This window comes from Fonsecaea multimorphosa, assembly GCF_000836435.1.
Source record: "Fonsecaea multimorphosa CBS 102226 unplaced genomic scaffold supercont1.6, whole genome shotgun sequence".
Lineage (NCBI taxonomy): Eukaryota > Fungi > Ascomycota > Eurotiomycetes > Chaetothyriales > Herpotrichiellaceae > Fonsecaea > Fonsecaea multimorphosa.
The window spans coordinates 683,597-710,089 of record NW_015971640.1 but is presented as its reverse complement, the minus strand read 5'-3'; the positions used below and the strand labels follow the sequence as shown (position 1 = coordinate 710,089).

The window sequence follows — 26,493 nt, the reverse complement described above, 5'->3', positions numbered from 1 at the left end:
ACCGAGGCTGTTCTCCGGATCTGTGAAGTTGTGGGGGAGGAACCGACGATTAGCCATTCATTGGCCATTGAAACTTCCCCAGACGACACTCTTACGTACCTAGGCATTCAGGAACCTCGTTTCCAACCTTGTTGCTCTCTCTTCATTTTTTGGCCTTCGGACTGTTTGTACTAAGAGGGAAAGGGAAGAAGGGAAAAGGCAAAAAGACACATCAGAAGAGCACTGATAGCCAACGCTGATTGTGAACTCGGATTGAAGAGAGTCCTCAATTTACATGGTCAAAAGTCCAATTAGGCTTGATTTTCTGCTCTCTGGACTTGTAGTCGTGGGTGTCAATAAGCACGAGACGAACCACCCTAAGATCAAGAAGAAGAATTGAAGGAAGGAGGGAAAGAATTGAAACGAGCTCGACGGGACACGACACGACAGGCCACAGGAATCATGGGCTCCAAAAAGTCCACCCCGTCGCGTGCCGATGACTCTGAAGTCGGACCGTCCTCGAGGTCCTCAACGAGCATCAATGATCCAGTCTACGCTCAGTCAACAAGCGCGCCGTCGCGGCCAGCTTCACGGCCATCGGTCGTGGGGACAGGGACAGAGACAGAGGCCCGGAAAGACGACCCGGTCTATTCGCAAGTCGATGCCGCCGCGGGAGACAACCAGGCAGCACGGGGTCAGAGTCAGAGCCAGGTCAACGATCCGGTATACGGCCAAACCCAGATAGTTACTTCGGCGTCAGACCCTCCTGCGCCGGGCCCGGGACAGGGCAAAGTCCCGCCGGCGGACGATCCTGTGTATTCGCAATCTCGGCGACAAGCAGCGGGTCAGAGTCAAATCAATGATCCGGTATACGGCCAGCCCCAGACAGCTCCTTCGGCGCCAGGTTCGCGTGAAATGGGTCCTGGACAGGGTAAGGTGTCGGCGGCGGATGATCCTGTGTATTCTCAATCGAGGGGCGTGAGAGGCGGTGTGCTGAGTGACCCCGTTTATGCCCAGCCTGTCTCCGCTTCAGCATCCCCGAGTGCACCAGGGCAGGGGCTACGAGCTGGGAGGGTTCAGACGGCAGACGACCCGGTCTCGTCTCAATCGAGTATAGGGACACAGAACACCACCACCGTGAACGACCCTGTGTACGGCCAGCCGCAATCTATTTCGTCTACGCCAGAAACACCTCCTGCCCCAGTATCTGGAACTGGCCAGGCATCTCCGTCGGAGGATCCAGTGTATTCTCAACCACAGGCGAGCTCGACACAGAACACCACCGTCAATGACCCCGTATACGGCCAACCGCAATCTATATCGTCCACACCAGAAAATCCTCCTGCCCCAATGTCCGGAACAGGTCAGACACCTCCATCCGACGATCCAGTGTCCTCCCAACCACAATCCAAGGCCAGCTCCACAGCCTCCAGCCGGCTCAACCAACTAAGCTCCCAAATCTCGCCGATGCAACAAGAACCACAAACCACCCAACCCAACACAAAACGGTCCCGCAAGTCCAAAAGATCCTCCAAATCCTCCGACCCCTCCGAGTTACCCGCCGACTACAGCGACATCCTCACGCACCTGCATACCCTCCGCAGCATCGCCACAACGCCCGACCCTTCGTCGAGGGGCTACATACGCCAAAAGACCTCGGGAAAACTCTGGTCACGCGAACGCATTTCCACGCTCCTCGACCCGTCCACCTGGCGCGAAATCGGTTCCGTGACGGGGACCGTCTCGTGGGAGAAAGATGCGCAAAACCCACAAACCGAGCACGTCGGGGGTTTCATACCGAGCAACAACCCGCAGGGGTTCGGCCGGATCACATGCCCGAGGACGGGGATCAGGAGACAAATCTATCTGACGAGCGATGACTTCGCGATCCGGTCCGGCCACGCGGACGGATCCGTGGGGATCAAGACACTGTACGGCGAGAAGCTGGCCCTGCGCCTCAAAGTCCCCGTGGTGAAACTCGTCGACGGCTCCTCCGGCGGCGGCAGCGTCTCGACCATCATCACAAACGGGTACAGCTACATGCCGCACGTGACGCTGCTCTCGACGGTCATCAAGCAGTTGAACATGGGCATCCCCAACATCGGCGCCGTCTTGGGTCCCGCGATCGGCCTGGGCGCCGCGCGCGTCGTGAGCACCCATTTCAGCGTCATGGCCGGGGACATTGGGTCCCTCTTCAACGCGGGGCCCAAGGTCGTCGAGGGGGCCACGTTCGAAGAAGGCCTCTCCTTCGCCGACCTCGGCGGTCCCAATGTGCACTGCACAAACGGCACCATCGACAACCTCGCCGCCAACGAGCAGGAGTGTTTCGACCAGATCCGTACCGTGCTGGGCTACTTGCCGTCGTGCGGACAGTTCCAGCCCCCTCCCGTTCTCGACACCTGTGACGACCCCGTCGACAGAGAAGATTTGGCCTTGAGAAGTATAGTGCCCCGCAAGAAGAGCAGGATGTATAACCCCTACACCATCATCCTCTCGGTCGTCGATAAAGGCTCGTGGTTCGAGATCGGCGCCCTCTGGGGACGCACGGGCATCACGGGGCTCGCGAGACTCGGCGGCCGGCCGGTCGGGATTCTGTCCCTGAACTGTGAAGTCAACTCCGGCGCCTTGGACGCGTTGGGGAGCCAGAAGTTGATGAAGATGCTCAAGTTTTGTGATGTGTTTAATTTGCCTATTGTGCAGTTTGTGGACGTTCGTAAGTATATTTCTTTATTTTCTTTTTCTCTGTTATATTTCCCCCGTACATGTACATATTCACATATCCTCTGCCTCTACATAAGTTCTGCTACTCTATTTGCTGATATATTGACTGCTCTAGCTGGCTACGCCATCGGCACGGTCGCCGAACGGACCGCCACCATGAAATGGGGCGTCGAGCTCGGCAAGGCCTACTACAGCACCACCACGCCAATCTTCAACGTCGTGACTCGTCGCGCGTACGGGGTCGCCGGCGGCATCATGCTCGACAGCCGCGAACCATGGATGCGGATCGTCTGGCCCTCGGGCAATTGGGGATCTTTGCCATTGGACGGCGGAATTGAGGTCGGCCACCGTCATGAACTGAAGATGATCCGCGAAAAGGAAGGTGAGGAAGGGTGGAAGAGACGGTACAAGGAGCTGGAAGACGAGTACATCAGGTTGATGAACCCGGTGCGGACGGCGAACGTCTTCAATGTGGAGGAAATTGTGGATCCAAAGGACACGAGGAAGATCTGTTGTCGCTGGACGAGGGAGATGTATGGTCTCCCGATGCAGGAGCGGTTGGCGGATAGAGCCTCTGGCAAGCTGCATGCGGTGTTTACTTGACACCAAACATGCATTGCTGGGAAATGATAGACTGTTTGAGCACTGCTTAAGCGTCAGAAGCCCTTAAGCACGGTGCGTCGCGGAACTGGTATACCTTGATGGTTCCGACTTGAGAAGACTTGCTAATGCGCGAACGGAGGAAATGGTGCCGCGAAGGAGTCGGAGCTGCTAGTCCGTTCCCTTATCGCCCATCTCTTTCTCTAACTCTTCAAAACCATTGGGCGCGTCTTTCAATTCTTTAGTATTCCCAATACCCTGCAACGTCAGGTAGACATCCGTGCCCCAACCCCACATACTCTGTACGGCGATTCCCCCGCCAAAGTACTCGGCGTAAGCACGTCCCAATGGTAGCCCATAGCCTAGACCGGCAATAGATGACTGATTCGTTCCACTGTTGGAGATAGCACTTAGACCCTCGGAGCCGTCGCTGGTGGTGTTGGTCGCTGCTGCGGCTTCTTCGTTGTTGAAAGTGGTGAAGCTGTATGACCAGATGTTGGGCAATGCTTCAGGGGGGATGCCGCCTCCTCGATCACGGATGCGCAAGGTGATGCAAGGGGCGGCGGAATTGAGAGAACCAACAACGTCCTCGTCAGATGAAGCGCAGTACTCGTCCAGCCCTTCCTGGGAGAAATCATATGCATTCTCTTTGCTTACCGACAGCTTCTTGAGCGATTCCAGCTTGGTGGTCTGGACGTCGGGAGCGGAGGCAATCGTGACTTCAATGGGCTCCTTCTCGTTGCCATTCTCAATCGTGGCGCGGAATGCATTTTTCAAGAGTTCGGTGATAATGTATTCCAGGTGCATGGGAATGTGTGCAAATTCTGCATCTTGATCCCCATCGATGACCAGAGAGGCCCGAACGCCGTATTTGTACTCACAGACCTCGTTCACGAAGCCCTCACACCGGCGGACAATGTCTGCGGGACGAAGCGCCAGGTCGATTACCCCGACGTGGGTTGGATCTGGTTTCTGCTTGGCCTGCTCACCTGTCGAAGCCATGTGCAGGGCCAGATGTTGTTCTGCGACGAGTCTGGTGCCTATGCGTGCACGGAGATGTTGGTCGAGAAATCGAGTGACTTCTGCCGGGTCCACGTATTTCCTACATTGGAGAAATCCCTGAGCAAGGACTGGGATGGTGTTGGAATGTGTGCGAACAAGGTCGGCCATGGCCTCTGTAAACTTGATCTCCTCTTCAATGGTCTCGATCGGCTTCTTGTAGAAGGCTTGTAGGGTGGAGAGAGAATGTAGGTAGTTGTTGTATATCTTGGAGACATTTGGGTTGGACACCACGATAAAGGGCAGGTTCCGAAGAGCTTGGATGCGGTGTGCGAGGCGAGCCGGGAGAAGGGACAGGGTGAAGTTCGCGGAGGAGAGGAGAGCAGAGTCTCGTAAGGGAGGTTTGCCATGTCTGTTTGTGGTAGGAGTCAGAAGTCATCCGCGATAAGTCGGCCGAGTGAGCGGTATCTACCTGACGAGATCTGCCAGAGTCAGAGGTCGGCGAGGCAAAGCTGCTAGTCTTTGTATCTCTTCATCTGAAATGCTGGCATTTGACGGCGGATGTGACCACTCTTCGATGTTGGGAGGAAATGGTTCTTGTGAATTCTGCGTTGTCCATCTTCGCTGGACGAACGAGACGGGGAGAGCCCGCCGCCGAAGCGCTGTTTTCAGCATTGTCTCTCAGTAGACGCAGTCATCGTCTGGCAGAGGATGGAGTATAAGGGGACACCTGTTGGATGGTGTCAGGGAAGATCCAAAAAGACGACACTGCCTATCTACCTTCGAGTTTCCTGACCCTCGTCTAACGACACACGACAGCAGCATCGAGATATGACGCAGCGTTCGCCGTGAGCAACTCTCCGCATTTACTGAAACGGAAATTTAACCGAGGCTTTCGACCGTTTCCCCGTGTGACCGGAAGCAAACGCCGGTATTCATCAGCCATTGACTTCCCATATATTATATACCTAAGTACCTACCTAGGTACCTGGGTATATTCTCAGCTATGAGAACAGCACTACGAGCCCCCAGAAGCTGCCACTCCAGCATACCCACGGAACTCGCCTGTCTCCTCCAACAAAATCGGAACCTCATCCTCCACCAGAGATGCCATCAGTCCCTTCTCCTGTGGTTCCCATCCCAGCGCCCTCAGCCGCTTCGCTCTACTCCTCGAGTTCGACCCGACAACCCACGCCGTATACTTCCCAAAGAGATCGTCAAAATCACTCTCAGGGATCGGTTTGGGTTCCGCTGATTTGATCCGCCCAGCAGCATGCAAGGCTTTGCCAACCTGTGCTACTGCGTCTTTCCAGGCAAATTCTTGCCCGTTCTCGCAGAAGAAATAAGGATTTTCGAGGACCTTGGAGGCGTCGGTTTGTTCGAGCCAGTGCAAAAGGGTGAGGTATCCCCGGGCGAGATCCGCCACGTGGATTTCCGACCATACAGATTCCCCCTTGCCGACGTAGCCCGCATAACCGTGTTTCAGGGCAAACCGAGTCAGTGTCGGTAATTGAATCGAGAGACGCTTGTATTTGTGATTGGCGCCGTAGATCAACGGCGGAATCATGATGACCAATTTCGCACTGTCCCCCAGTCTCTTGCGAGCGCGGACAATGGCGAGGTCGATCAAGCGATGCGAAGCGCTGTCAGGAAGCGCATCGATTTCCTCAGGTTTGTCGTCGTAGAAGATCTTGTCGGACTTGTATTCACCCTTGGCGTCGTCGCTGAGCAGCGAAGTCCCGCTGGTGTGGATGAAGATGGTCTGCTTTCCTTGGCTTGCGCGTTGCTCGACGCCTGCAATGACAGCCTCGACCGAGGGCAAATGATCTGCCGTGGCCGTGTGGATGACAATGTCGCTTGCGAGAGTCTGCTTGATGATGATGTCTCGGTCGTCCAGGCTGCCGAGCACGGTCTTTGCGCCGCTCTGCTGGAGTTCAGTCGCATAAGCCTCGCGACGGGACAGGGTTGTCACTGCATATTTCTCCTGGAGGAGGAGATCCAAGACCTCCCGGCCAATGAAACCGGGGCCGATGAGAAAGACGGATTTGCCCGAGGTCGCCATTGTTGAGGATAGATATCTGACAAGACTGAATCAAGCTAGGGTATAGCAGGCTAAGCGAATTCGTGGTAGAACTTGAAACATGAGTGTCAACAACAGAAAGAGTTCAAAATCTAGTGCGCAACGCATTTATACCTTATTTCGTCATCAAGGTCGTGAGGCGATACATGTACTCGGTCCTGAGCACGCGAGTTGCCATTCAGCACGACAGCCCCGCTGAGGGGCAGTATCAAAGGCTGTTAGCAAAAGATTCACCTCGGGTTTGCTCCCCAAGGGTGTGCAATGAACCCCTGAAACGGGGCTTACAATCATGGATGTCGGAATTGTCTGCATCGCGTTGTCGGACCGCAGGGTTTAAAGGACTTGGAAGACGTGATGGAAGAAAAGTGAAATTGTATTAGTAATGAGGATCGGAAAAACTTTGATCCACTAATATACTGACCGTTTTAGGCGTGGCGGAAAATGCCGGTTTGAGGCTAGCATTTTGATGTCTTTAACAACCTTCACACCGGCGTGATGTTATGAAGTCGACGGTTGCTCGCTCTTTTGCCAGATTTGAGGTGTTTGAGAGCAGAAATGTCAATTCTATTGCTTGCTAGAGGGCATTGTGTGCGCCATCGATGCTGGTATTTGTTCTCTCGGATGACTTCATGACCCTCCGTGTACACACTCTCGACGAAGTTGCAGTGGTTCTGCCGAGTCTTGCCCTGCAAGGGTTGAGCGTAGGTTTTCCTTTCTCCCCATCGCGGCGAATGTGAGCAGCACATCCCTCCGAGCATAACGGTTTGTTATTCTACATCTGGCAGACTCGACTTTGCTGGTGTCGTATCCGTGCCTTGGATGGCTAGCTAGTTGGCTGCAAAAGTTGGCATTTCACAGATGCAGCAGGAGAGTCTGAGGCTTGCAATAATGGAACGGCAGCTTTTTGGGACGGCAAGGGGCACAGAGGGCCACTTGTAATCACATCTAAGAGCTTTGCCTGTATTGTCCGTGTCTGAAAAGTCATGCTCTGACATTGCCCTCGAGACCCTTCGGTAAGTCGGCAGGGCTACTCACTTCGACAGGGATTCAATTGACTCCATTCTTGACCTAATCTATGCGCAAAGGAGAATCCGGGTCGCATTAAGCTTCCCCCGGTCCTCGCCATTTGATCTGTTGCAGAGTCGCCCCTCGCGTGGAGGCCGATCTCGCATATTCCGAGGTCCGCTGCCCGCAAAGTATAACCCCACATCTTATTGCAATGCACCGGGTTGGCTTCGAACAAACATAAGAAGCCAGGCCAGGATGCCACACCGGGATCTTGTCTAGGCGATACCTTTTCAGAGAAAAGACCATCGTAAAGTCCCTCGCGCCTCGTTGTGACGAGCTGATTTGTCACCATATATAGTCCAGTCAACACCAAAACCCAGCAAAATGCCGTCCACCATCACCAAGCCTGACATCGAACACTTCGTCCCAGTCAAACCAACATCTGAGTCGTTGGAATACGCCGAGCTAGTCACATTAGACCTTTCCACGTACGACCATGGACCGGACGCGCGCAAACAGCTCGCCGACCAGCTGAAGCATGCCATGCGAACACAAGGCTTCTTCGTGGTAGTCAACCACGGCATCTCCATCGAGCAGATCGATCGACAAGTGGACATTGGCTATCACGTGCTCACCAAGACTCCCCTGGAGGAGAAGCAGCGCCTCGAGGGCCGGATGAAACAGGACGGCAGCTACCAGGGCTTCAAACTCCGCAACTACTGGCAGATCGACCAGGGTGTCAAGGACCAGATTGAACAGTATAACTGGAACCGCGACCTGACGCTGCGCGAACACCCTTCCACATTCACTCCCTTCATGGACGAGGTCCAGGAACTGAACGATTTCATCCACAAGGAGATCCTGTTCCGCCTGCTCACCTTGTTCGCCATCTCGCTGGACCTGCCGGAAGATTTCTTCGTCAACCTCCACCGGTACGACGTGCCGGACGACTCCTGGTTCCGGTACATGATGTACTTCCACTCCCACAAACCCGAGGACATGGAGAAGACGGGCGGTGTCTGGCTCAAGGGCCACTGCGACTTCGGGTCCCTGACCATGCTGTTCAGCCAGCCGATGGCATCCCTCCAACTCATGGACCACTTCACAAAGAAGTGGCGGTGGGTGCCCTACGTCCCGGGCGCCATCATCGTCAACGCCGGGGAAATGATGGAATGGTGGACTGGGGGGTATTACAAGGCCACCATCCATCGCGTGTGCCAACCACCCTCGGACCAGCGCAACCAGGACCGTTGCGGATGGTTTTACTTTGTCGTCCCCAATGACGAGGTCAAGGTCAACACGCTGTTGGACGAGTCGAGCGTGTTGAGAGAAGCGGGCGTACAGAGAAAATTCGAACCGGGGACGGAGCCGACTTCGAAGCTGTACAGGTCTGCCCGCATCGGCGCGTATGGACAGACTGCCGTTTTCAAGGGTAAAGGCACAGGCGTGCAAGAGGAGACCATTGCGGGTATTCAATTGAAGCATTACAATTGAGTGGGAAGAATTGACATCCGAGACGGTTAGTGGTCGGTGATGGAGGAGGTGGAGGAAAAGAAAAGAAGGGTGACTTAAACCTCGTTCATGCTATTGATACATGACGTTCGCATGCGGCTTTTTTAAATCTTGACAGTTATGCTCACATGTGTGTTGTATCTGCCTTATTTGTATACCTTTTTCAATACGGCATTCACTCATTCATTTAACCTGCCCCCGAAGGTGCAGTGGGCCACAAGTTTTAGAATCGTCTTCTAGTCGCTATGCACGGCAGCTTGGCTTCTATTCGACAGACGGTCAAACATGCTGTCCTCTTTGAGTCCGGATTGGGAGTCACCTCCCTATACACGACAACTCGGGCCCGCGTGGAGGTGAAGCATATACGTGCTTGCATTTAACAGGGATTGCTGGATCCACGGGGCCGAGGAGGCTTGCCTAAAGAGACGCCCCTGCTGTGCTTCTAGTTTGGGGACTGCAGTCACACCAGTTAGCCAACCTACGGAGCGAAAACACAGTGTCCTCAGTTTCCTTGATGACATTCCTGTCTTCATATCGGAGAACAACGGTAACTCAATCGGGGCTGTAATCCCGTCCATCCCAAGCTTCCACCCAGCCCTCCCTCTCCTTCTCCTCACCTTATACGTGCTTGTGACATGATCATATTACAAGCTATACCTGTATTCCGGATGCAAATGGCCAAGCCGCGCAGGATCTTGCCGTACCAGGCGCCAATCACGGGCGCCTCGTTCCCGTTGCTTGTTTTCCCAGCTGCAGTAGAACATTGTCAAGGCCGTCATGGCGCAGAACAAGCACGCAGCGCCGATGTTGATGCTGTGTCCCATTGTGTACTTTGGACTGGAACTTGGTCAGCATGATACTTCGAGTGAACCTCGATCACACTAGGGCGCATGTAGGGTGGTGATACGGAACATACGCATCTTTCGCAATGTACGAGTAGGTTGCGATAAAGGCCGCGAAGTTGCCAATGCTAAGTTGCAGCCCGCTTGTCGTCGCGCGGACGTAGTGAGGGGCTGAGTTGTTGCTCAGCCATGCTAGTGCCTGCGTATATGCACATATATGCATGAGTCAGAGAACAACGACTGGGATTGGCATAAGGTCGTGGGTGGTGGTCTTACAAGGGGAGAGCAAGGGTACAGGCCGCTTGCGATGAAGAATGTGGCACAGTACTTGACTCCAGGGGCATCTGACGCGAGAAGCATTGAGTAGCCGATCGCGACGAGAAGGCCACCGGCGATCATGAAAGGCGCCCTCATCGAGGCTCTATCCGAAAGCCTGGTGACTATGAGGACGCTGATGAAACCCAAGACGTTCGGTGGCGCAGTAAGCAGCTGTGCTGTCGTCGAGGTATATCCAAGCGAGTGGACAATTGTAGGCAGAAACAAAGCGTAAGACTGCACGGGTCAGTATCCCATAACCTACGACCGTGGAACAGATAACGCACATAAAGAGGCACGATGATCATCAGGTAGCCAAGGGAACTGAGCCAAGGCAGTGGGCAAGCCAGTGCTATGCGGACCCAATGCCACGAAAACGTCTCCTGCTCGACTCCGGATGCGCCGGTCGCTCCTTGCGCATCGCCCTCGACCCGCCTGTGTGCTACACCTCGCTCCTCTTCGGTCAGAAACTTGGCATGCGAGATACTGTCCGGCAAGAACAACGCCGCAGTGGCCCCGACGAGAACGGTTGCAGCCTACCGTGATCGAAAGTTAATAGAGGGGTCGTGGAAAAAGTGTTGGCTACCACTTACCCCTTCCACAAAGAAAATCCACGGCCATTCTGCGAGGGCAGTTCGTCAGTATGCGATCTGGTTCCAGAAAGAGCAGCATATCTCACTCCGGTAGGATCCAACCTCAATCTTCGCGAGGCCAGAAGCAAGGAGCCCGCCAAATGCGCTGCTCAATGGAGCTGCGCAGTAGAAGATCCCAATTCTGTACGCCATCTCGGTGCGGCGATAGAACATGGCGAGGTAGATGAGAATACCTGGCACGAGACCTCCTTCGAACAGGCCCAGCAAAACGCGGCATGCGATTAGTCCTCCCAAGCTCTTGGTAAAACCCATGCAAGTGCTTCACGCGGAATCAGCCATCGGCTAACAGATGGAAGGTCCTCAGTTCGCGCTCACCAGACAACGCCCCAGCATGTGATGAGACCCGGGAGATAGTAACCCGCGCGACAGTACTTGAGGATCCAGTTTGAAGGTATATCAACCAAGATGTAGGGGATGAAGAAGAGCATGAGGGCTAAATTGTACTCGGTGCCAACGAGCTTGAGATCCTGTGAGATCCCGGCGATGTTGGCATTGCCAATGTTGCTGCGGTCCAGGAACGAGAAGAGCCAGATTCCGAACAGCCACGGCAGGATGTGTCGGTCGAATTTGTGCCTGACGCGCTTGTCGAGACCTGCATCCGACTCTTCCTCGAGTAGCTCCAGGGATTTGATTGACAGCTTGAGATTCTCCTCATGGACGGTCACTGGCGTGTCACCAGGGCCCTTGTCTTGTCCATGTCCGATGGCGGTGTTCATTGGAGCTGGTCCAACCAAAGTGCAAGGGTCCGTCTACCGCAGTTGTCGAGTTGATAGGTCTGTTCCTGGGTCAGGAAATGAAAAGGCGAGGGAGGCAGCAATGTGCAAGAGACAAGCATCCGAACAAGATGACCTGTGGCAATATATGCAGCCCTCAATGATCTATCAATCCGTGCTCCGGGCCGTATTTTCGGCCAAAGCGAAGGCCGCTTTCGCCGGGAATACTTGTGCCCGCGCGTCCAGAATACTTCGGAAGCTGCAGAAAGCTGAGCCGTCTCTTCGACGAATGTGGCACTGTCATTGTTTTGATATGCCTATGTCTAAATCCAGACTCGGCCAGTTTTCGGTAAAGAACTTGTCAAAGACAGGCCATTGTAGGTCTGGAATTGGGGTCAAATTCAAATTGACCAAATCTAATTGGTCGTTATCGAGGCCAGGAGCGAAGTTGTCGAGAGTAGCGTCGGTATTTTCGTCCACTATAGAATCAGTTAGGAAGATCAAGGGCCTTCTAGGAACATACTTCAGAAGGGAAGGGCAGTCATACCGTGGTTGTCTCCGTATACATTGCTCTGCCCTCCAAACTCTTGTCGCCACCACCAGAAGCAGTCGTAGACCATGCTCATCCCAAGTCTGGCTTTGCTTCTTACCCTGAGGCTATCCACCAGCCCATTTGAATATTGGAAGACTTTCCTGCTGGTCCATAGATTGGTGAGGATGATACTGAATCGAGCAAAGGCGTCGTCCGGGCGCACGGCGTGCCTCTTGTGGTAGTTGATCACTGCGAAGTATGCCCGTTGTCCGCGCTCTAGGTCCAGCTGTTGAGCAATTGCGGCTCTTCCCACACGTAGAATGGTGATCACTGCGCTATGCAGGAACTTTGTGATGTATATAGGGCCGTATTCAGCCATGCTCAGCTCTGAGTCCAGCGCCATTGCGAGCTCGATCGTCTTGCACGCAAGTTCGTACATTCCCAATAGTATTGCATCTTCGATTGCAGATCGGTGCTTGAATAGGTGGAAATTCAAGAGATGGAGTTGCGCAGACAAGGCGTAGAATCGGTCTGATCGTGTTAGTACGTTCCACGACCAACAAGAATCACTGATTCCATTTGTGTTGACGTACCCATGCGGTCCCGTGCATCAGATTCTAATTGAACAAGCCGGTCGACGGCAGAGCGGATGATCGGATCGAGTGCGACGATTAACTCGTCTGCGGGCTTGTACAACGCGTGATTCTGGATGTAAAGGATGGTCCTGCTGAGAAATTCGCTCACTTTCTTCTGGAAGCGGAAACTCGGTGTCACGAAAGAGCTGAGTTCCTCTGAGTCGTCGCCATACGTGTCGGGAATCACAAGGGGCGGTGTCCCGTTCACTGTTATGATCCTGTCCAAATTCAGAGAAATTGCAACTTATTCAGCGGATGGGTAGCACCAACCTTTGTGAGACCACAACACAGGCAGTCCACAGCCTGCCACGTGCGATGCGGTAGGTAAGATCTTGATTGACTCTACTTCGTGCAAACTCTTGCCCCACGCCCGAGACGTGTAGTCCAATGGTAGTAGCAAGCTGTAAGACCGCTCCAGCCAAAATTGGGGTGATATCATTGCTCAGCGCTTCAAAGGGCATCGGCCATGAACACAACAGGAGGAAAGCTTGGATGGTGAGGAGCACGGGTTCCTGTGCGAACAGGGCCAACTTGGCCAACTGGGAGACTTTGGGACCAAGCAGGATAATCAGGGTTGGATTGTCACTGTATTTCCGCGATCCCACCGCAACGATTGTCCAGAACAACAGCGGCGATTGTTCGTGGCATTCATTGGGGGCCATAAGGGTGTCATCAATGCACACATAAGTCATGCAATGATCTTTGAATCTGCCGAAATCTCAGTCTCCGTGTGCCATCGGTACCAAGTTTCCAGACTCACATGGCGAAACAATTGTCAATGTCCCGAGCGGTGACTTGGAGCTCGTCCAGACTTTGGGGGGATGTCTGGAAATTTGGAGTGGACATCAACATGGAACCACCAGCGGGCTCTTGATTGACGGGAATGGGCCCCGACGCCGGCGAGGAGCTGTGAGCGATATTGCTGATAGACTCCTGTTGTTGGCTCGGCGCAAGGCATGTCTGCGTGGCGGCGGTTGTTGGGGACGAAATGCTTGCTGTAGGGACAACCACTTCCTGCACTTGGTTTGAAGGAGAGCCATTGCTGGACGACAAACACAGCTGCTTTCGCAAAGAGTCTAGCTGGCTCTGCAGCTCCGTTTTTCTAGAGCAAGGTTGGACTGTGCGATCTCAAGGAACACCGGGGAGAGACTGACGTGGGACGCCGCTGTCGTTTGAAGTCCTTCGAGTAGACACACTGAACGCCGACCCGACGACAGCGGGAGCATGGGTCAGGAAAAGTATCGAAACGGTCACACCGGATCTAGGCTGGGTCAGGGAGCAGTCGAATAGCGCGGATACGGGGTTAGGAAGGAACATACCTTCTGTTGCCGACACTCGGTACAGGCCATGGCTCGATCCCGCAATGCCGTGCGTGAGATGCATCTGGAGACTAGGCGAGAAGAACACGCAATATGTTGAGTCCTCCGGAGCGGTGCCAAGCGCGACGTCGGGCCACGACTGCACGGGCAAATATGGCTTATAGTTTGGAAGGAACAATACTCCATACTCCTATTCACCTCTTAGAATGTGCGGAGTACGGAATATCTCCCATCCCGGCGCCCCGCACCGGCCCCCGCCTCCGGGCCCCACCCCCCGCACCGCGTTCAATGTTGGAGAGACGAGATACTCCGTAGCCCGCGCCACGACATCCCTCTTGTCAAGACATACCAACGTCCCAAATAAGAGGCTACTCTACATCATTCTCCGAGACTCGGATCCCTAAATCGGCCATTGCGAAACTCGGTCATCCAACGATTGTGTTTAGCACGTAGATTGTGTTTTCCCCATCAGCAATTGCCAAGTCGAGCAAGGGCAGGAGACGAAGAAGACCAAGACACCATCTGCTCTACACCTGACGACCGCCTCGTCGCCGGTAATTACGAAATAACAAGCAAGATGTCGGGAGCGGTGCAAGACTTCTACCAACACGCAAGCAAAGTGTCAACTTCTAGTGGAGCTACCATCAATTTTCACGCGAGAGGTTTGAGCGGCGTTTCGCGGGGTGATGCCATTCTTGTGCTCCTGCATGGCTATCCTCAATCGTGAGTCGTGGGCCTGATCTCGCCTTGTCCACGGCTGAGTACTGACTACGACAGGAGCTACATGTCTGTCCGTCATTCCTGTCTCAAGCCTATCGACTGACAGCTGTGGTGCCATACAGGTTTCGATGGGTACCACCTGAATTCATCCTCTTAGGAAAGCACCGAGTATACTGATGGTTGAGCCGTAGTTGATACCACTGCTGCCTCCCCACCTGCCCCTTTTCGTTCCAGATGTAGGCTTTCCGGCTTTTATGAAAGAGAGCATAACTGACCTCGGCGCTACGCTTCACGTGTAGCTTCCCGGCTATGGCGACAGCACAGCCAATGGCTTGCGACATGATAAAAGAACCGTTGGCACGACGGTCCTGGAAGCCCTTGAAAGGAGCCTCCCGAGCCAAGGGAATGAACGCCAAAGGATAATCATTGCAGGACACGATCGAGGCGCACGGGTCTGCCATCGTCTCGCCGTCGATGCTCGAGATAACCCTTCTTTTGAGATAGTCTCTGTCATCATCCTCGACATTGTCCCCACGGCAGCCCAGTGGGACACGTTCGGCAACCCCAAAAGTGCGGCCTCCAAATTCCACTGGTCGCTTCTCGCAAATGTGGAGGTCGCGACCAAGCTCATCACAAGCCATGGCGGAGGCAATTGGTGCTCGGAGCTGATCCATCGTTGGGCGGGCCACAACGAGCGCAGGAGGGCTAGGCTGTTGGATCCAGAAGCACTGGCTGTCTACTACCGTCATTTTGACAAAGAATCCGTTGTCAGAGCTTCCTGCGAAGATTACCGTGCTGGTGCCTTCGAAGATGATGACCTTCAGAGAGAAGATCAAAAGATCGGCAACAAGGTCACAATTCCGACCCTAGTGGTTTATTCGGAGGCTTATCTCGGAGCTTCGAACAACGTGGAATCTATGTGGAGAGACTGGTGTGCAGAAGGGACTAAGCTAGAGACCAGGGCCATCGGAGACGGTACGGGGCATTTTCTCCCCGAGGAAGCTCCAGAAGAGACAGCCGAGATCATCAACACCTGGCTTAATCAATGGATAAAGTGATGGTTTGTCTCTTGTATCGTCCTCAGGACCCAGACTACTAGCGCTGCCTGATGAGCTGCTGTTGACCTCTATTCCTAGTTCCGGGCAGAGAGCATACACAACATTCAACTAGTTCTCATGCTTTATATTGTGTAAATTGCTGACATTTCTCGCCTTCTGTTCAACGGATCCCAGAATCATTGGAACTGAACCGCAAATCATCACGCCCAGAGTCTTCAGCAATTCGATCGTCCGCCAATGCAAGCTTTTGCCGGCTCAGAATAAGGATGGCGCTGCCAAGGTGCGCGCGAGCTGCACCTCTCTGGCGGATCTCGAAACGCACAAATATCTTCCAGTTCTTGACTTTTATTTGCCATCTTCGTTTCACATAGTGATTTCTCCAATCTTTCGTTGCTGAATCGACCCAAGAGTTTCTCACGAGTCACGACGAGGGCAGGCTGTTTGAGAACCCGGCGAGGCGAACGATTGGACTGCCCGTCATGGATCGAATGGAGTACACCCGTCTACGGGTCATACACAGCCATGAACAGCCCTCAACCCCCTACAACAGGATAATTTCGTGGCTTGTTCCTCCCCCTCCTCCGTACTCAACCTGGCCGAAGTGTTGGACGTGCCAAGATCTCAATTTCCGTCGCGAGCGAGAAGAATATACCAAGTATCCCATTCAGGTCACGGTCGATGTTCGTGATCTTATGGGGACTGCGGCCGCTGGCTGCGACGCTTGTGGCACGCTGTGGAATTTGATCCAGTGGTTCCGTAGTGGAATGCATGATGTTAAGTCTATTGTGCTAAACTCGGTGAAGCCGCGATCTTCTCTCGTGGTCTTTGTTGACCTCGAAAACGGAAACTCAGAGTATCTGGAGATTTATACGCGAGAAAGTAGGTATTTCGTTTTCGTTTCCTACCTTTTCCAGCTGAGGGAGTCACTATCCACCCAGTTGAGTACGAATTAACGCGTAATATGCCCTTTGTGTTTGGGGGTGCATTCCTAAATGCGCTCGACCATTTCGGTGGTTTCCGCCCCAGTACGAACTGCATTCTTTTGCTATACCATTTTTGCTTACCTTCAATGCAGATGAGCCTGTCAAGTGGCCCATCATAGGACCGGCTCGCGACGTCTCCCTGAATTCGTCTTCTAACGCCTGTATGAATCTTGCTTCTCGGTGGATCAAAGAATGTGCAGAGGGCCACGCTGATTGCCACCGCCGCACCAGACATCCGCTACCCACGCGTGTCATCAATGTCGGCTCAGATGGCCAAGCTCCCTTCTTGTACGAATCCAGCGGCGAGGATGCCCAGTACATCGCCCTGAGTCACTGCTGGGGTGATTCGGTTGCATTGACTACCACCAAGGAAGATCTAACGAAGAGAAAGAAGGAAATTCTTATGGAGGACCTTCCAAAGACATTTCAAGATGCCATCACCGTCTCGCGTCGCCTCAGTATCCAATATCTCAGGATCGACTCGCTGTGCATTATTCAGAATGATCCTGAAGACTGGAACAAAGAAGCAGCAAAGATGGCGGACGTTTACGCCGGAGCCTATCTCACAATCGCAGCTGATGGAGCGGTGGACTGTCACGGCGGACTCTTTGTGGGAGGGAGTCAGCGGAATACAGAAGTCAAGGATCATTCGGCTCCGGGCCTTTGGACGAGAAGAAGCAAGATTTACATCCGAAAGCAAATGGTACGCACGAGTTCAGAAAACGTCTCGCATAGTATTGGCCCATCCGCTCGGAGCAAATTGACCACCCGCGGCTGGGTCTTGCAGGAACGAATTCTTGCACCCCGGACACTCCATTTCACGGCAAGTGAAATGTCGTGGGAATGCGCATCGAGCTTGAAATGTGAGTGTCAACTCGAGACCAGCGCCAGCTTTGCTGTCCAGACCTTCGAGCAGAAGTATGTCAAAAATCACGTCAAATGTGTTGCCGAAGATGGCACCGTTGACGTCTGGCCACATCTGGACTGGTCCGCCGTGATCCAATCTTACACGGCGAGGGACCGCACAAAGACTTCGGACCTTTTGCCGGCACTTTCAGGGTTGGCCGCCGCCATGTCCAAGTGCACCTCATACTCATATCTCGCTGGAATCTGGAAAGAAGAGCTTCCGTGGAGCCTGCTGTGGAATACCGAGGTGTGGGAACGACAGCAAGACAAGATCTCTACCATCAAAAGACATCCACAAGGCCGTATGCATTCTGCCATCTCAGTCCTCGAGGCGCACTGCGAGCCCGCTGGTCTCAATCCCTACGGTCCTGTGCGCAGAGGCTGTATCAAAGTATCTGGACCGATGGTGCGGGTTCGCATATGGCCGACGACGCGGACCAAAGTCCACGCACTGAATCTTGGCCACTGGGATGTCCACCCCTCCGTGCGGCCTGACGAGGACGACGCGTTCCTCATTGTCAGCGAAAGGGATGTCAAAAATAGCACCAACGAGAAACAAGAACATGTTACCCTTGTCGAGCCAGACTTCCATATGGTTCCCGACGTCCTTTCCGATGACTCCTTCACCGACCAAAGAGCGGACAGGAACACCAAAGGGCCGGTGGCTGTCATCTACAATCGCCGGAGCTATCCAGATCCTGCCAACCTGGATAAAGAGGCGCATTGTCCCTACAGCTTCCTGGAACCTGACATCAAAAGCAACGATTACGGTGTGGATGCCAGTCAACCACACCTCTTGCTTCTGACGGCGTACTGGGAGCCTTCTGGAAACCGGGGTGACGAGAAGCAGGATTTCTGGGCAATGGTATTGAGAGCGGCATCGGGAGACAAGACGAAATGGGAGAGGGTAGGCATTATGCGGAGTTACGGGGCTTATGGTTGGAAGGAGTGGCAGAAAGTGTCCAGCCAACGAGAGATAACCATCATATAGGGAGCTTCAAGTACAAAGTCTTTGGCATGAAGTCTATTGTACACTTTATCTTGGCGGGTCAAGAGGAGGGAGGTCCATTGACGCCGAGCGCACACCGGCTGGCGCCGCCTTTAAACCACCGCCCACCCCAGCTCACCTGCCCTCCACCTTCCACTCACCCACGACCGTCGCTCTGTCCCCTCAGTCAGTGCCACCGTAGCTGCAACTAGAGCAACCTGTAGGTTGTAAGCTCAGTCGAACACTTTTTCTGTAGAAGACGAAGCTTTTGCTGCATCTCAATATCAATGCGCTCTCGGTGCAGTCCGACGAGACCTGTCGCTGCTCCCACAACGTCCTCTGCCGATCATATTGTCGTACTTTATGCGCATGTCTTCAGAGTAGTAGCGGTCCTGGGCAGCTGTCAAATGGGATTCTGATCCGTTGAACAATGTTGAGATCAAAGGTTCCGGGGAAACCCAGCTCCCACACTGGTGGTCTGGTTCGCCCTGCTCGTGGAGACCACGCCGCTGTAAGAATAGAATATATTGACCCTCTTTTCGAGTACCGGAGAGGGCCAATGAACTCTGAGGAATCAAGTCCCGGAGATGTACTCCACAAGAACTATCTAGTGACGGCCGTCCCCCGGAATGAGGCTAAGTAGGCTCAAATCTTACCGGCCGGGAAGATCAGAAGACCAGAACGCCAATCTAGACAGTATCACGTCTTCTGTGTGCATATTTATATATTTTGTTCAGAGCCTCGGGGTCCTTTCCTTTGATGTGAGCGCTTGACACTACCACCAACATGGTTGCCTCAACGTCCAATCGAGCCAAAGATTTCCAGCCTTACATCCCAACGAAAGGTAAGACTTTTCCATCTACCAGGAACAAGATCTTTCTGATGGCCATAAGACCACCCACGGGTACGCGGGCTGGATGATTTAGATCCTTATGTGTACTCTAAGGCCATCACCGAATCTGACGCCGCAAAGGGCGTCTTGGCCTTGTGGAAGCAGAGATTGGACCAACCATTCTATGGAGTCACGAGTGATGGTAAAAAGAAAGAACGAATCTTCCGGTTGCAAGACGAAGGAGCACCAACGGCAGCAGTGGTGGGCTTAGTAGGAGCAGGCCATCAAGTATGCTTCTCACTAACGACAGTGCATAGGTTACAGCAGCGGATGCCGTGTTAGCATCTTTCACGGAGCTGGAGCGAGCCAAGGCAACGTACGATTTGGACGATCCGGAATGGTTAGTAACGCGCGAATCCTTCTCGGGCTCTATACTGAGCCATCTCCCTTTCCCAGGCGGAAATGGATCAACCCAGAATTTATCGCGTACGACGTCGGAGTGCGCCTAGAGCAATTGGCTCTAGAAGGCCAGAGACTCATAATGGAGCTATTGAGAGCGTCTCTTAGCCGAGAAGGCTATGAGAAAGTCACCGGCTCTATCAAAACCAACGTTTTCCTCGGGAAGATATGTCATGCCCGGTCGATTTTGACTGCAGGGAGCTATTTGTGAGTCTAAATTGATTGGCCTTATTTTCGGGCTGGAAGCTGATTATGAGCAACTCAAGTTTGGCATTCTACGGACACCCTTCAACCACTGAGCCCTGGGCATTCAGCTTCTTTGGGCATCATACTTGCCTCAACTTTTTCTTTTTATCCCAGCAAATGACGATCAGCCCTTTTTTCATTGGCGCTGAGCCGAACGTGAGTTACGTTGTCTGGTTTGTATTTTAGCTCTAACGCGGATCAAGATCATTGACGAGGGCCCGGACAAGTGCCTACAGATTTGTGTTCGCGAGGAGGAAAGAGGCCTGGCTCTCATGCAATCCCTGCCACCTGAGCAGCAAGCGAAAGCCCAAGTCTACAAATTGATGCACGACCCGGCCATGACGCCAGACCGATGGAACCCGGCTGACCAAGTAAGTTTTAAAGTCAGTTTCTTTCACGCAGCCTTGTCTGACAGCATTCAGCGCCATCTCGGAGGTGCATTCCAAGATAATCGAATCATTCCGTATGAAGGTCTGTTGGTGTCGACAATGTCGGAACATGACCAAGAAGCGGTCGTTCAGGTCGTGGCGAGCTTCCTGGAAATCCTTCCAGGTTCGGTGCTGCAAGCTCGTCTGCGACAGGTAAGAGATCACCTTGACGAGACGTACTTCTGCTGGATTGGTGGATATGGAGACGAAGATGCCTTCTACTACCGGATACAGAGCCCGGTCGTCTGCGCAGAGTTCGACCATCATTCTGGTGTCTTCTTGACTAATCAGGAGCCTATGAAATACCACATCCACACGGTGTTCAGGACACCCAACGGCAATGACTATGGGAGGGAGTGGTTGGCAATGCAAAGAGAACCAAAAAAAAGGCAGGCTGCATCCAATGATAGTTGAGACCGCATTTCAGCAGGAGGAATATGGGGGGTTTTTATGCTGGGAGACATCGCTATCCATACATGCTAGCAACCAGGCACTTGTTCTCTCTTGACACCTCCATCCATATAACCGCACAATTGCATCTTCGGAGAGTGTCTATCCTAGAAAACGAGCATTCTTCCTATCCTGAGGCGAGAGTGATGCCACACTTTAGCTTCGCCTGCCCGTGAAAGTTGCCTTCAATCTTCCCTTACGCTAGCTCACTAGCCGTTGTCCTTACCGGTGAGCCCTAACCAGCCTAAGCAACCCCCAATTCCCCAGTTGCCCGGCATGGCGAAACCCCACATGCACCTGGGGCCTGCTCTACCAATAACTTCACTAGCAAACGGGTAGGCACGGAATGTATCTGGGAGTCAAGTCCAAGACCCTCTGTAATATCTAGTGACCATACCATGAAGGAAGATGGAAAAGGTGCCGCAATGGCAAAAAGTGGCTAAGCCGTTGACTTCAATGCGTCCCTCCAAGTATCAAACAAGAGAGAGTCTTAGACTCGACCACCTACTTAGGTAGGTAAATAGAATAAAGAACGGTGGCAGGTAGGATTAGGCTAACTCCAGCCTGGCCTAGGGCCACATGTCATCTGCCGCTGCTGCTTGGGTGCTAGTGGCCCAGGTATCCGAGTTGAAAAAAGATCTCGCATCATCTCTCGACCCCAGTCTTCACCATAACACAGCAGAACGAATAAGCCCGCAATTATGGTCGAGACGGGTGCTGAGGCGAGTGGTGTCGATGTTGTCCCAAAGCCCGCGCGGCTGCGACAAAAACGCGCGGCCAGGGCCTGTGACTATTGTCGCGAGAAACGGGTAACAAATGAGTCGTCCGGGCGGTCTCTAGCAAGTATCGCCTTCGGCTGACGCTTCCTGACAGCTCAAGTGCACGCCGAGTGCAAGGCCTTGTTTCAATTGTCAACTCTACTCTGCCCAATGTCTGGATTCGAGGCCGCCGAGGGCGCGCACCTCCGAACCCAATCGGACTCTAAAGAAACGAAGTAGAAAGACCGCTGCATCCTCGACAAACCCTCCGACAGCAGAATCTGCTGAAGTGCTCGAAGACGCTTCGGCTGGCCTCACAGATGAGATGGATCTCTCAACCAGTAAGCAAAACTATCCTGTACCGAGCCTGGATATTCATTCCAACGGTCAGTTTCCACGGCTGGCACCCACTGTCATGCTAATATGAAACCAGATCAGCCAGTGCAAGGCAGTATGCCTCAGATTCTTGATACTTTTAGTAACATGGATTTCACCCCATCCCTTTCCTTCTGGGACTCCTCGCTCCCGTCCAATGATACTATTTTCTTTGGGGGAGACATTGACGTCTCTGCGCCACTGCTCCCGTCCTCGCTCCTCTTGGATCATTCGGGGTTGGGACCGAACCCTCTATCATATCCACCAAATGCGCCGGAGGCGTTGCAAAGCTATGCGAATGTCCCGGGTTCCATCAGCTCGGCAACATATTCACAAGATGGGAAGGTCTCTGGCGTACAGGCTCTTCACCAGAATGCAGCTCCGGATGTCGGCAAGGATCGAATTCTACCTGGACTTTTCATTCGGAATGACGCCTTAACGAGTCATTTCATCGGTCAGCTGCTTACGATGGAAGGTTTGAACTCGACTAACATATTTCAATCCAGGTTTGAATTCGACAGGCGCAACGTTGGCCCTCAGCATTCGGGAGGCTTTGGAATTTTCGGGTCCAGGATCAATGTCGACCACCTTCGACTGGTTAATCGAGACTGGGAAACATGTTGACGAGGCTGGTGTTCGTACCTACTGGAATTTCTCCACTGCAGAACTTCCTTCTCAGGAGGTTGCTGCAACAAGCATCGAAGGTCGCCTCCCCAACGCGTCTCATTGAAGTGGTCTGATTTGCTAATTCTTGTGACAGCTTATCTGAAAAATGCACATGTCTTCTATCCCATTATAAACTGGAAAGAATTTGAGGAAATGTGGCCCCTCGTGTATGACCCGAATGTGCCGGCCCGAGACGTGCTTGATGTCTCATGTTTTTTCCTCGTTGTGGCAATCGGGATATTGTGTCATGCTACGCTGCCGAACAGTTCTGAAGCGATGCGACGGGCGGGAGTGTTCTACCAGCAAGCCTGGAACATGCTGGGTGATGCCATGGTGGCGCCCCGCATAAAGTCTGTTCAGGTCCTCTTGCTGCATGTGAGTCAAACCGTCATTTTATCATTCATCCAAGTCTGACGTTGCAGGTTATCTACCTTTCCTTCCAGGGAAAGGGAGGCATAGCCTGGAGCATGTGTGGCTCTGCCATTCGACATGCACAGTGTATTGGCTTGCACAGGCGAAGCCCTCAGGACCTTGACTTGACCAAAGAGCAAGTCACCTTGAGATCACGGCTGTGGTGGGTTGCATTCACTTTCGATGCGTAGGGAGCCCCCTCGAATGTCTTAGTAGGTGGATGATTAACAGCGACAGACATTTATCAATGACGCAAGGACGACCAACCGCCCTGACGGAGTCGACATACGATGTCGAGTTACCCACAGTCGATCCCAGTTCGTCCAAATGTGATGATGAGACGACCATGTTTGCTCAAATTTACCTTTGGAAGGTAAAGTTGGGCCTTGTTCAAAACCGCCTGTGTGCGCTGATCAATCGCCATGAATCTGTCGAAGCCAGACTCGACGCTTTGACTGATATTGACCAAGAAGCAACGACTTGGCGCGATGAGATTCCAGTCGAATTTCGACCCGAGCAAGAAATTCTAGTCTCCCCTGACTTACACCAGGTGGTTGCTCTGCTCCATCTTGAGTACTACAACATGATTCGCGCCATCCATTTTGCCGCCTTGACTTCGATCCCAGCTCATAAAGTCGGGAACGGGTCCTATTTGAGTCCACGCATGAAGTCAAGCCAGATGGTTTGCCTGGCCGCCGCTCGCTCATTCATAAAGACCCTCAACAACATGACCGACGATCAGGGGCAGAAGAGGATATTTCCAATTATGCACACCACGGACTACTACATGACGATGCTCGCCGAGCTCTTCAGAAACACATTTCATTGCCCCCATCGACTATCAGCAAAGGCAGACCTCGAGCATTTCCGAGCTGGGAAAATACATTTCGAGAACGACGTGCCGGAGCCATTAGTCAGCACGCCTTTAAAGCTACTGTTTGACAAAATGCTGAAGTCGCTCGAGCAACGGGTCTACGGAAGTTCCACATGACCAGAACGGTGCTTGAATCTTCTTCAAAGCAGAAGAACCACTGTGTTCGACAAGAGCAGAACTCTTCATTTGTGCTCCAATTCCCGTATTCAACAACGATTACACCTCATGGCGCCACCTGGCCCTGTTGTAACCGCGCACTTCAGTATGGGTGATCGGTGCAATCTCACAACTGTTCACAATATGGATCCAATTCAAGTATTCAGCACTAATGGATTTAATTGATTGCGCCGCTTTAACAGTACAAGAGTTCCGGGGAAACAGAGAAATTACCACAGCCCCGCGCGAGGAGAAGAGCGGAGCAGATTCCGGGGAAGAGGAAGAGCAGAGTAGATGCCAGGGAAGAGTGGAGCAGATTCCGAGGAAGCGATGGAGCTGGTCAATCCCTTGTCTACCCTATGTTCAATGTAAAATGGTCTGCAACTTGGGGATAGAGAGGTAGCTTGGGAAAATCCCTTGCACCGTGCGGCTCGAGATTGAATTCTCCGTACAGCACCCGAGCACATCGCCCGTCAACCCACGCCTCAACCCTTTCAGGCCGTGATTGAATGACGGGCAAAGACGAGCCACGATGTCGCGACTTAGTCTGCAAAGCCTCGGAGATTATAGCTGATTACATATCCTGCGAGAGACAGGAAATGAGAGTTCAGAGATGAGGAAATAGGCAGTGATGGTGATCAAGGAGTGGCCTACCCTGCAAAACCCGACCTATATTGGCATTAGAGACGGCCGGAAACGAAGTACATAAAAGGTACCAAATGGCCCACCAAAGTCCGCTCAGTCTCAGACAAATTCGCACAACGAGTCCTACCCAATATGGCGACTGATTTCAACTCCCAATACGTCAATGCCAATTTGTCAAAGGATGCCACTCCATACGACAGCGAGATCTTCGCCGGGTGGGCCGCCCGACTACAGCAAGCCTTACAATCCTACACGCCTGGGCTCTCGTACGGAATCCTGGTAAGTAAGCGCAAAGTTTTCTGCCCCCAAAAAACTGCTCATCGTTTCCACTCAGACTGCGATGCTCTGCGCCCAGCGACGTGGTGATGCTGCCGGGCCGCTATTTGATGACGCGCTCAAGGCCGAAGGTGAAGAGCGTGTACTGGGACTATTCTCAGTGGTGCGTGAATCCGTCACTGTGGCCCTGGGATTCGTGGGACTCCCGAATACCATGCCAGCGAATTTCGGATTGATTGCGCAGCTCAAGAAGCGCAATATCGCCGAAGTGCCACTGAAACCAAGGTCTGCATCACCCCCATTTGTGGAAAGGAAGAGATAATAAACATTGGCATGATTCAGAGCCGGATTCCAAGAGGCCGATTACGGGGAACTCGGCAATGCGACGCTGAAACGCGTCTATCGCGGTGTTGGGAACCCAGAAGTCGCTCAGATGGTCGCTCAATACCTGCCAGATCTAGGTAAAGAAACGTCTTGAGCCCCGGCAAACGAGCAAAAAGCAACAAAACTGACTTGGTTAATTGCCGCCGCCGCAGCGTATCTCGGTACAACGGCGATTTTCGGCTATGCGATGGGTGCGTGCAACACTCTGCCCCTGAAAGAGTGCGAGATCGTCGTTACTTCTGCGATCATTGCCTTGGGGGCACTACGACAGGCGCGTAGCCATGGTAAAGCATCCATGCAACTTGGAATCGCGCCAGCACTGTTGGAGACCATCGACACCATCGCACATGAAGTGGCGCAATGGAATCAGAACCCGTTGTCGGAGAAGCTGGACGTTCCTCAGCTCGTTAAAGAGCTCGACGCAGAGCTTGCGGAATTGGAATCCACCGGTTGAATTCTCATACCTTGTACAATTCATCCCGTCTCGTCGTCTGCTAAAGAGTCCAGTGTCTGCGTTAAATAGAGCTGTGGATGATGAGGGTATAATCGGCTCATTTATTTCCTCTCTATTCACCATACGGAGGGGGTTGTAAGGACAGTTCCCGAACGCCTGCGCCAATAATGCTTCCGTAGCTAGTGGAAGTACTTCCTTGAGACGAAGTAACACATAGTCTCTAGCAGCCAGAGGCCGACTCTCCTATATCCATTCTTCAAAAATTCTCTTACAATTAGTAGTTTGAGAGCATTTCACGGAGGCCTGCATGATTGTCCAGCTGAGCAGCAGATAAATGAACAGGTCTTAGCTTCAGACCTTGCAGGACTTGTTTCGTTCGAGAGCATTCCGTGCTCCCGACCGACAAAGCACCATTGATATTTGGTGGCGTCTTTTGCATCCGGGGATTAGAGGCGAGCAACGATGTGGACTAATGTCATTGGTACCCGGGCCACGTCCAATGGCCTGAAAAAAAGT

At 53.0% G+C, this 26,493-nt stretch overlaps 11 protein-coding genes across 11 annotated transcripts; 7 read left to right on the top strand and 4 right to left on the bottom strand.

Annotated features, from left to right (window-relative positions):
- Positions 1–441: 441 nt before the first annotated feature.
- Positions 442–3,303, top strand: Z520_04002 (uncharacterized protein; the record flags this gene model as incomplete). The annotated part of the gene is made up of 2 exons (XM_016774512.1): positions 442–2,692; positions 2,816–3,303. The coding sequence occupies 2 exons, from the start codon at positions 442–444 to the stop codon at positions 3,301–3,303; spliced, it is 2,739 nt and encodes a 912-aa protein (XP_016634439.1).
- A 168-nt stretch (positions 3,304–3,471) lies between these two features.
- On the bottom strand, positions 3,472–4,974 carry Z520_04001 (uncharacterized protein; the record flags this gene model as incomplete). Its single annotated transcript, XM_016774511.1, has 2 exons — positions 3,472–4,711; positions 4,772–4,974. 2 exons carry the CDS (start codon positions 4,972–4,974, stop codon positions 3,472–3,474), a joined length of 1,443 nt encoding a protein of 480 aa, XP_016634438.1.
- A 343-nt stretch (positions 4,975–5,317) lies between these two features.
- Z520_04000 (uncharacterized protein) lies at positions 5,318–6,361 on the bottom strand (the record flags this gene model as incomplete). Its single annotated transcript, XM_016774510.1, has 1 exon — positions 5,318–6,361. The coding sequence occupies one exon, from the start codon at positions 6,359–6,361 to the stop codon at positions 5,318–5,320; it is 1,044 nt and encodes a 347-aa protein (XP_016634437.1).
- A 1,410-nt stretch (positions 6,362–7,771) lies between these two features.
- Positions 7,772–8,881, top strand: Z520_03999 (uncharacterized protein; the record flags this gene model as incomplete). Its single annotated transcript, XM_016774509.1, has 1 exon — positions 7,772–8,881. One exon carries the CDS (start codon positions 7,772–7,774, stop codon positions 8,879–8,881), a length of 1,110 nt encoding a protein of 369 aa, XP_016634436.1.
- A 662-nt stretch (positions 8,882–9,543) lies between these two features.
- On the bottom strand, positions 9,544–11,425 carry Z520_03998 (uncharacterized protein; the record flags this gene model as incomplete). The annotated part of the gene is made up of 7 exons (XM_016774508.1): positions 9,544–9,736; positions 9,816–9,940; positions 10,018–10,293; positions 10,344–10,592; positions 10,650–10,678; positions 10,736–10,968; positions 11,025–11,425. 7 exons carry the CDS (start codon positions 11,423–11,425, stop codon positions 9,544–9,546), a joined length of 1,506 nt encoding a protein of 501 aa, XP_016634435.1.
- Positions 11,426–11,722: 297 nt separating this feature from the next.
- On the bottom strand, positions 11,723–13,251 carry Z520_03997 (uncharacterized protein; the record flags this gene model as incomplete). The annotated part of the gene is made up of 4 exons (XM_016774507.1): positions 11,723–11,901; positions 11,970–12,485; positions 12,548–12,807; positions 12,860–13,251. The coding sequence occupies 4 exons, from the start codon at positions 13,249–13,251 to the stop codon at positions 11,723–11,725; spliced, it is 1,347 nt and encodes a 448-aa protein (XP_016634434.1).
- A 1,234-nt stretch (positions 13,252–14,485) lies between these two features.
- On the top strand, positions 14,486–15,686 carry Z520_03996 (uncharacterized protein; the record flags this gene model as incomplete). The annotated part of the gene is made up of 4 exons (XM_016774506.1): positions 14,486–14,631; positions 14,686–14,698; positions 14,820–14,864; positions 14,928–15,686. The coding sequence occupies 4 exons, from the start codon at positions 14,486–14,488 to the stop codon at positions 15,684–15,686; spliced, it is 963 nt and encodes a 320-aa protein (XP_016634433.1).
- Positions 15,687–16,647: 961 nt separating this feature from the next.
- Z520_03995 (uncharacterized protein) lies at positions 16,648–18,566 on the top strand (the record flags this gene model as incomplete). Its single annotated transcript, XM_016774505.1, has 2 exons — positions 16,648–16,711; positions 16,762–18,566. 2 exons carry the CDS (start codon positions 16,648–16,650, stop codon positions 18,564–18,566), a joined length of 1,869 nt encoding a protein of 622 aa, XP_016634432.1.
- A 783-nt stretch (positions 18,567–19,349) lies between these two features.
- On the top strand, positions 19,350–20,942 carry Z520_03994 (uncharacterized protein; the record flags this gene model as incomplete). The annotated part of the gene is made up of 7 exons (XM_016774504.1): positions 19,350–19,407; positions 19,457–19,656; positions 19,713–19,795; positions 19,852–20,061; positions 20,121–20,256; positions 20,304–20,471; positions 20,523–20,942. The coding sequence occupies 7 exons, from the start codon at positions 19,350–19,352 to the stop codon at positions 20,940–20,942; spliced, it is 1,275 nt and encodes a 424-aa protein (XP_016634431.1).
- Positions 20,943–21,679: 737 nt separating this feature from the next.
- Positions 21,680–24,179, top strand: Z520_03993 (uncharacterized protein; the record flags this gene model as incomplete). Its single annotated transcript, XM_016774503.1, has 7 exons — positions 21,680–21,787; positions 21,852–22,122; positions 22,170–22,565; positions 22,618–22,815; positions 22,872–23,152; positions 23,200–23,375; positions 23,426–24,179. The coding sequence occupies 7 exons, from the start codon at positions 21,680–21,682 to the stop codon at positions 24,177–24,179; spliced, it is 2,184 nt and encodes a 727-aa protein (XP_016634430.1).
- Positions 24,180–24,995: 816 nt separating this feature from the next.
- Positions 24,996–25,977, top strand: Z520_03992 (uncharacterized protein; the record flags this gene model as incomplete). The annotated part of the gene is made up of 4 exons (XM_016774502.1): positions 24,996–25,142; positions 25,198–25,424; positions 25,482–25,600; positions 25,676–25,977. The coding sequence occupies 4 exons, from the start codon at positions 24,996–24,998 to the stop codon at positions 25,975–25,977; spliced, it is 795 nt and encodes a 264-aa protein (XP_016634429.1).
- Between the last annotated feature and the right edge of the window lie 516 nt (positions 25,978–26,493).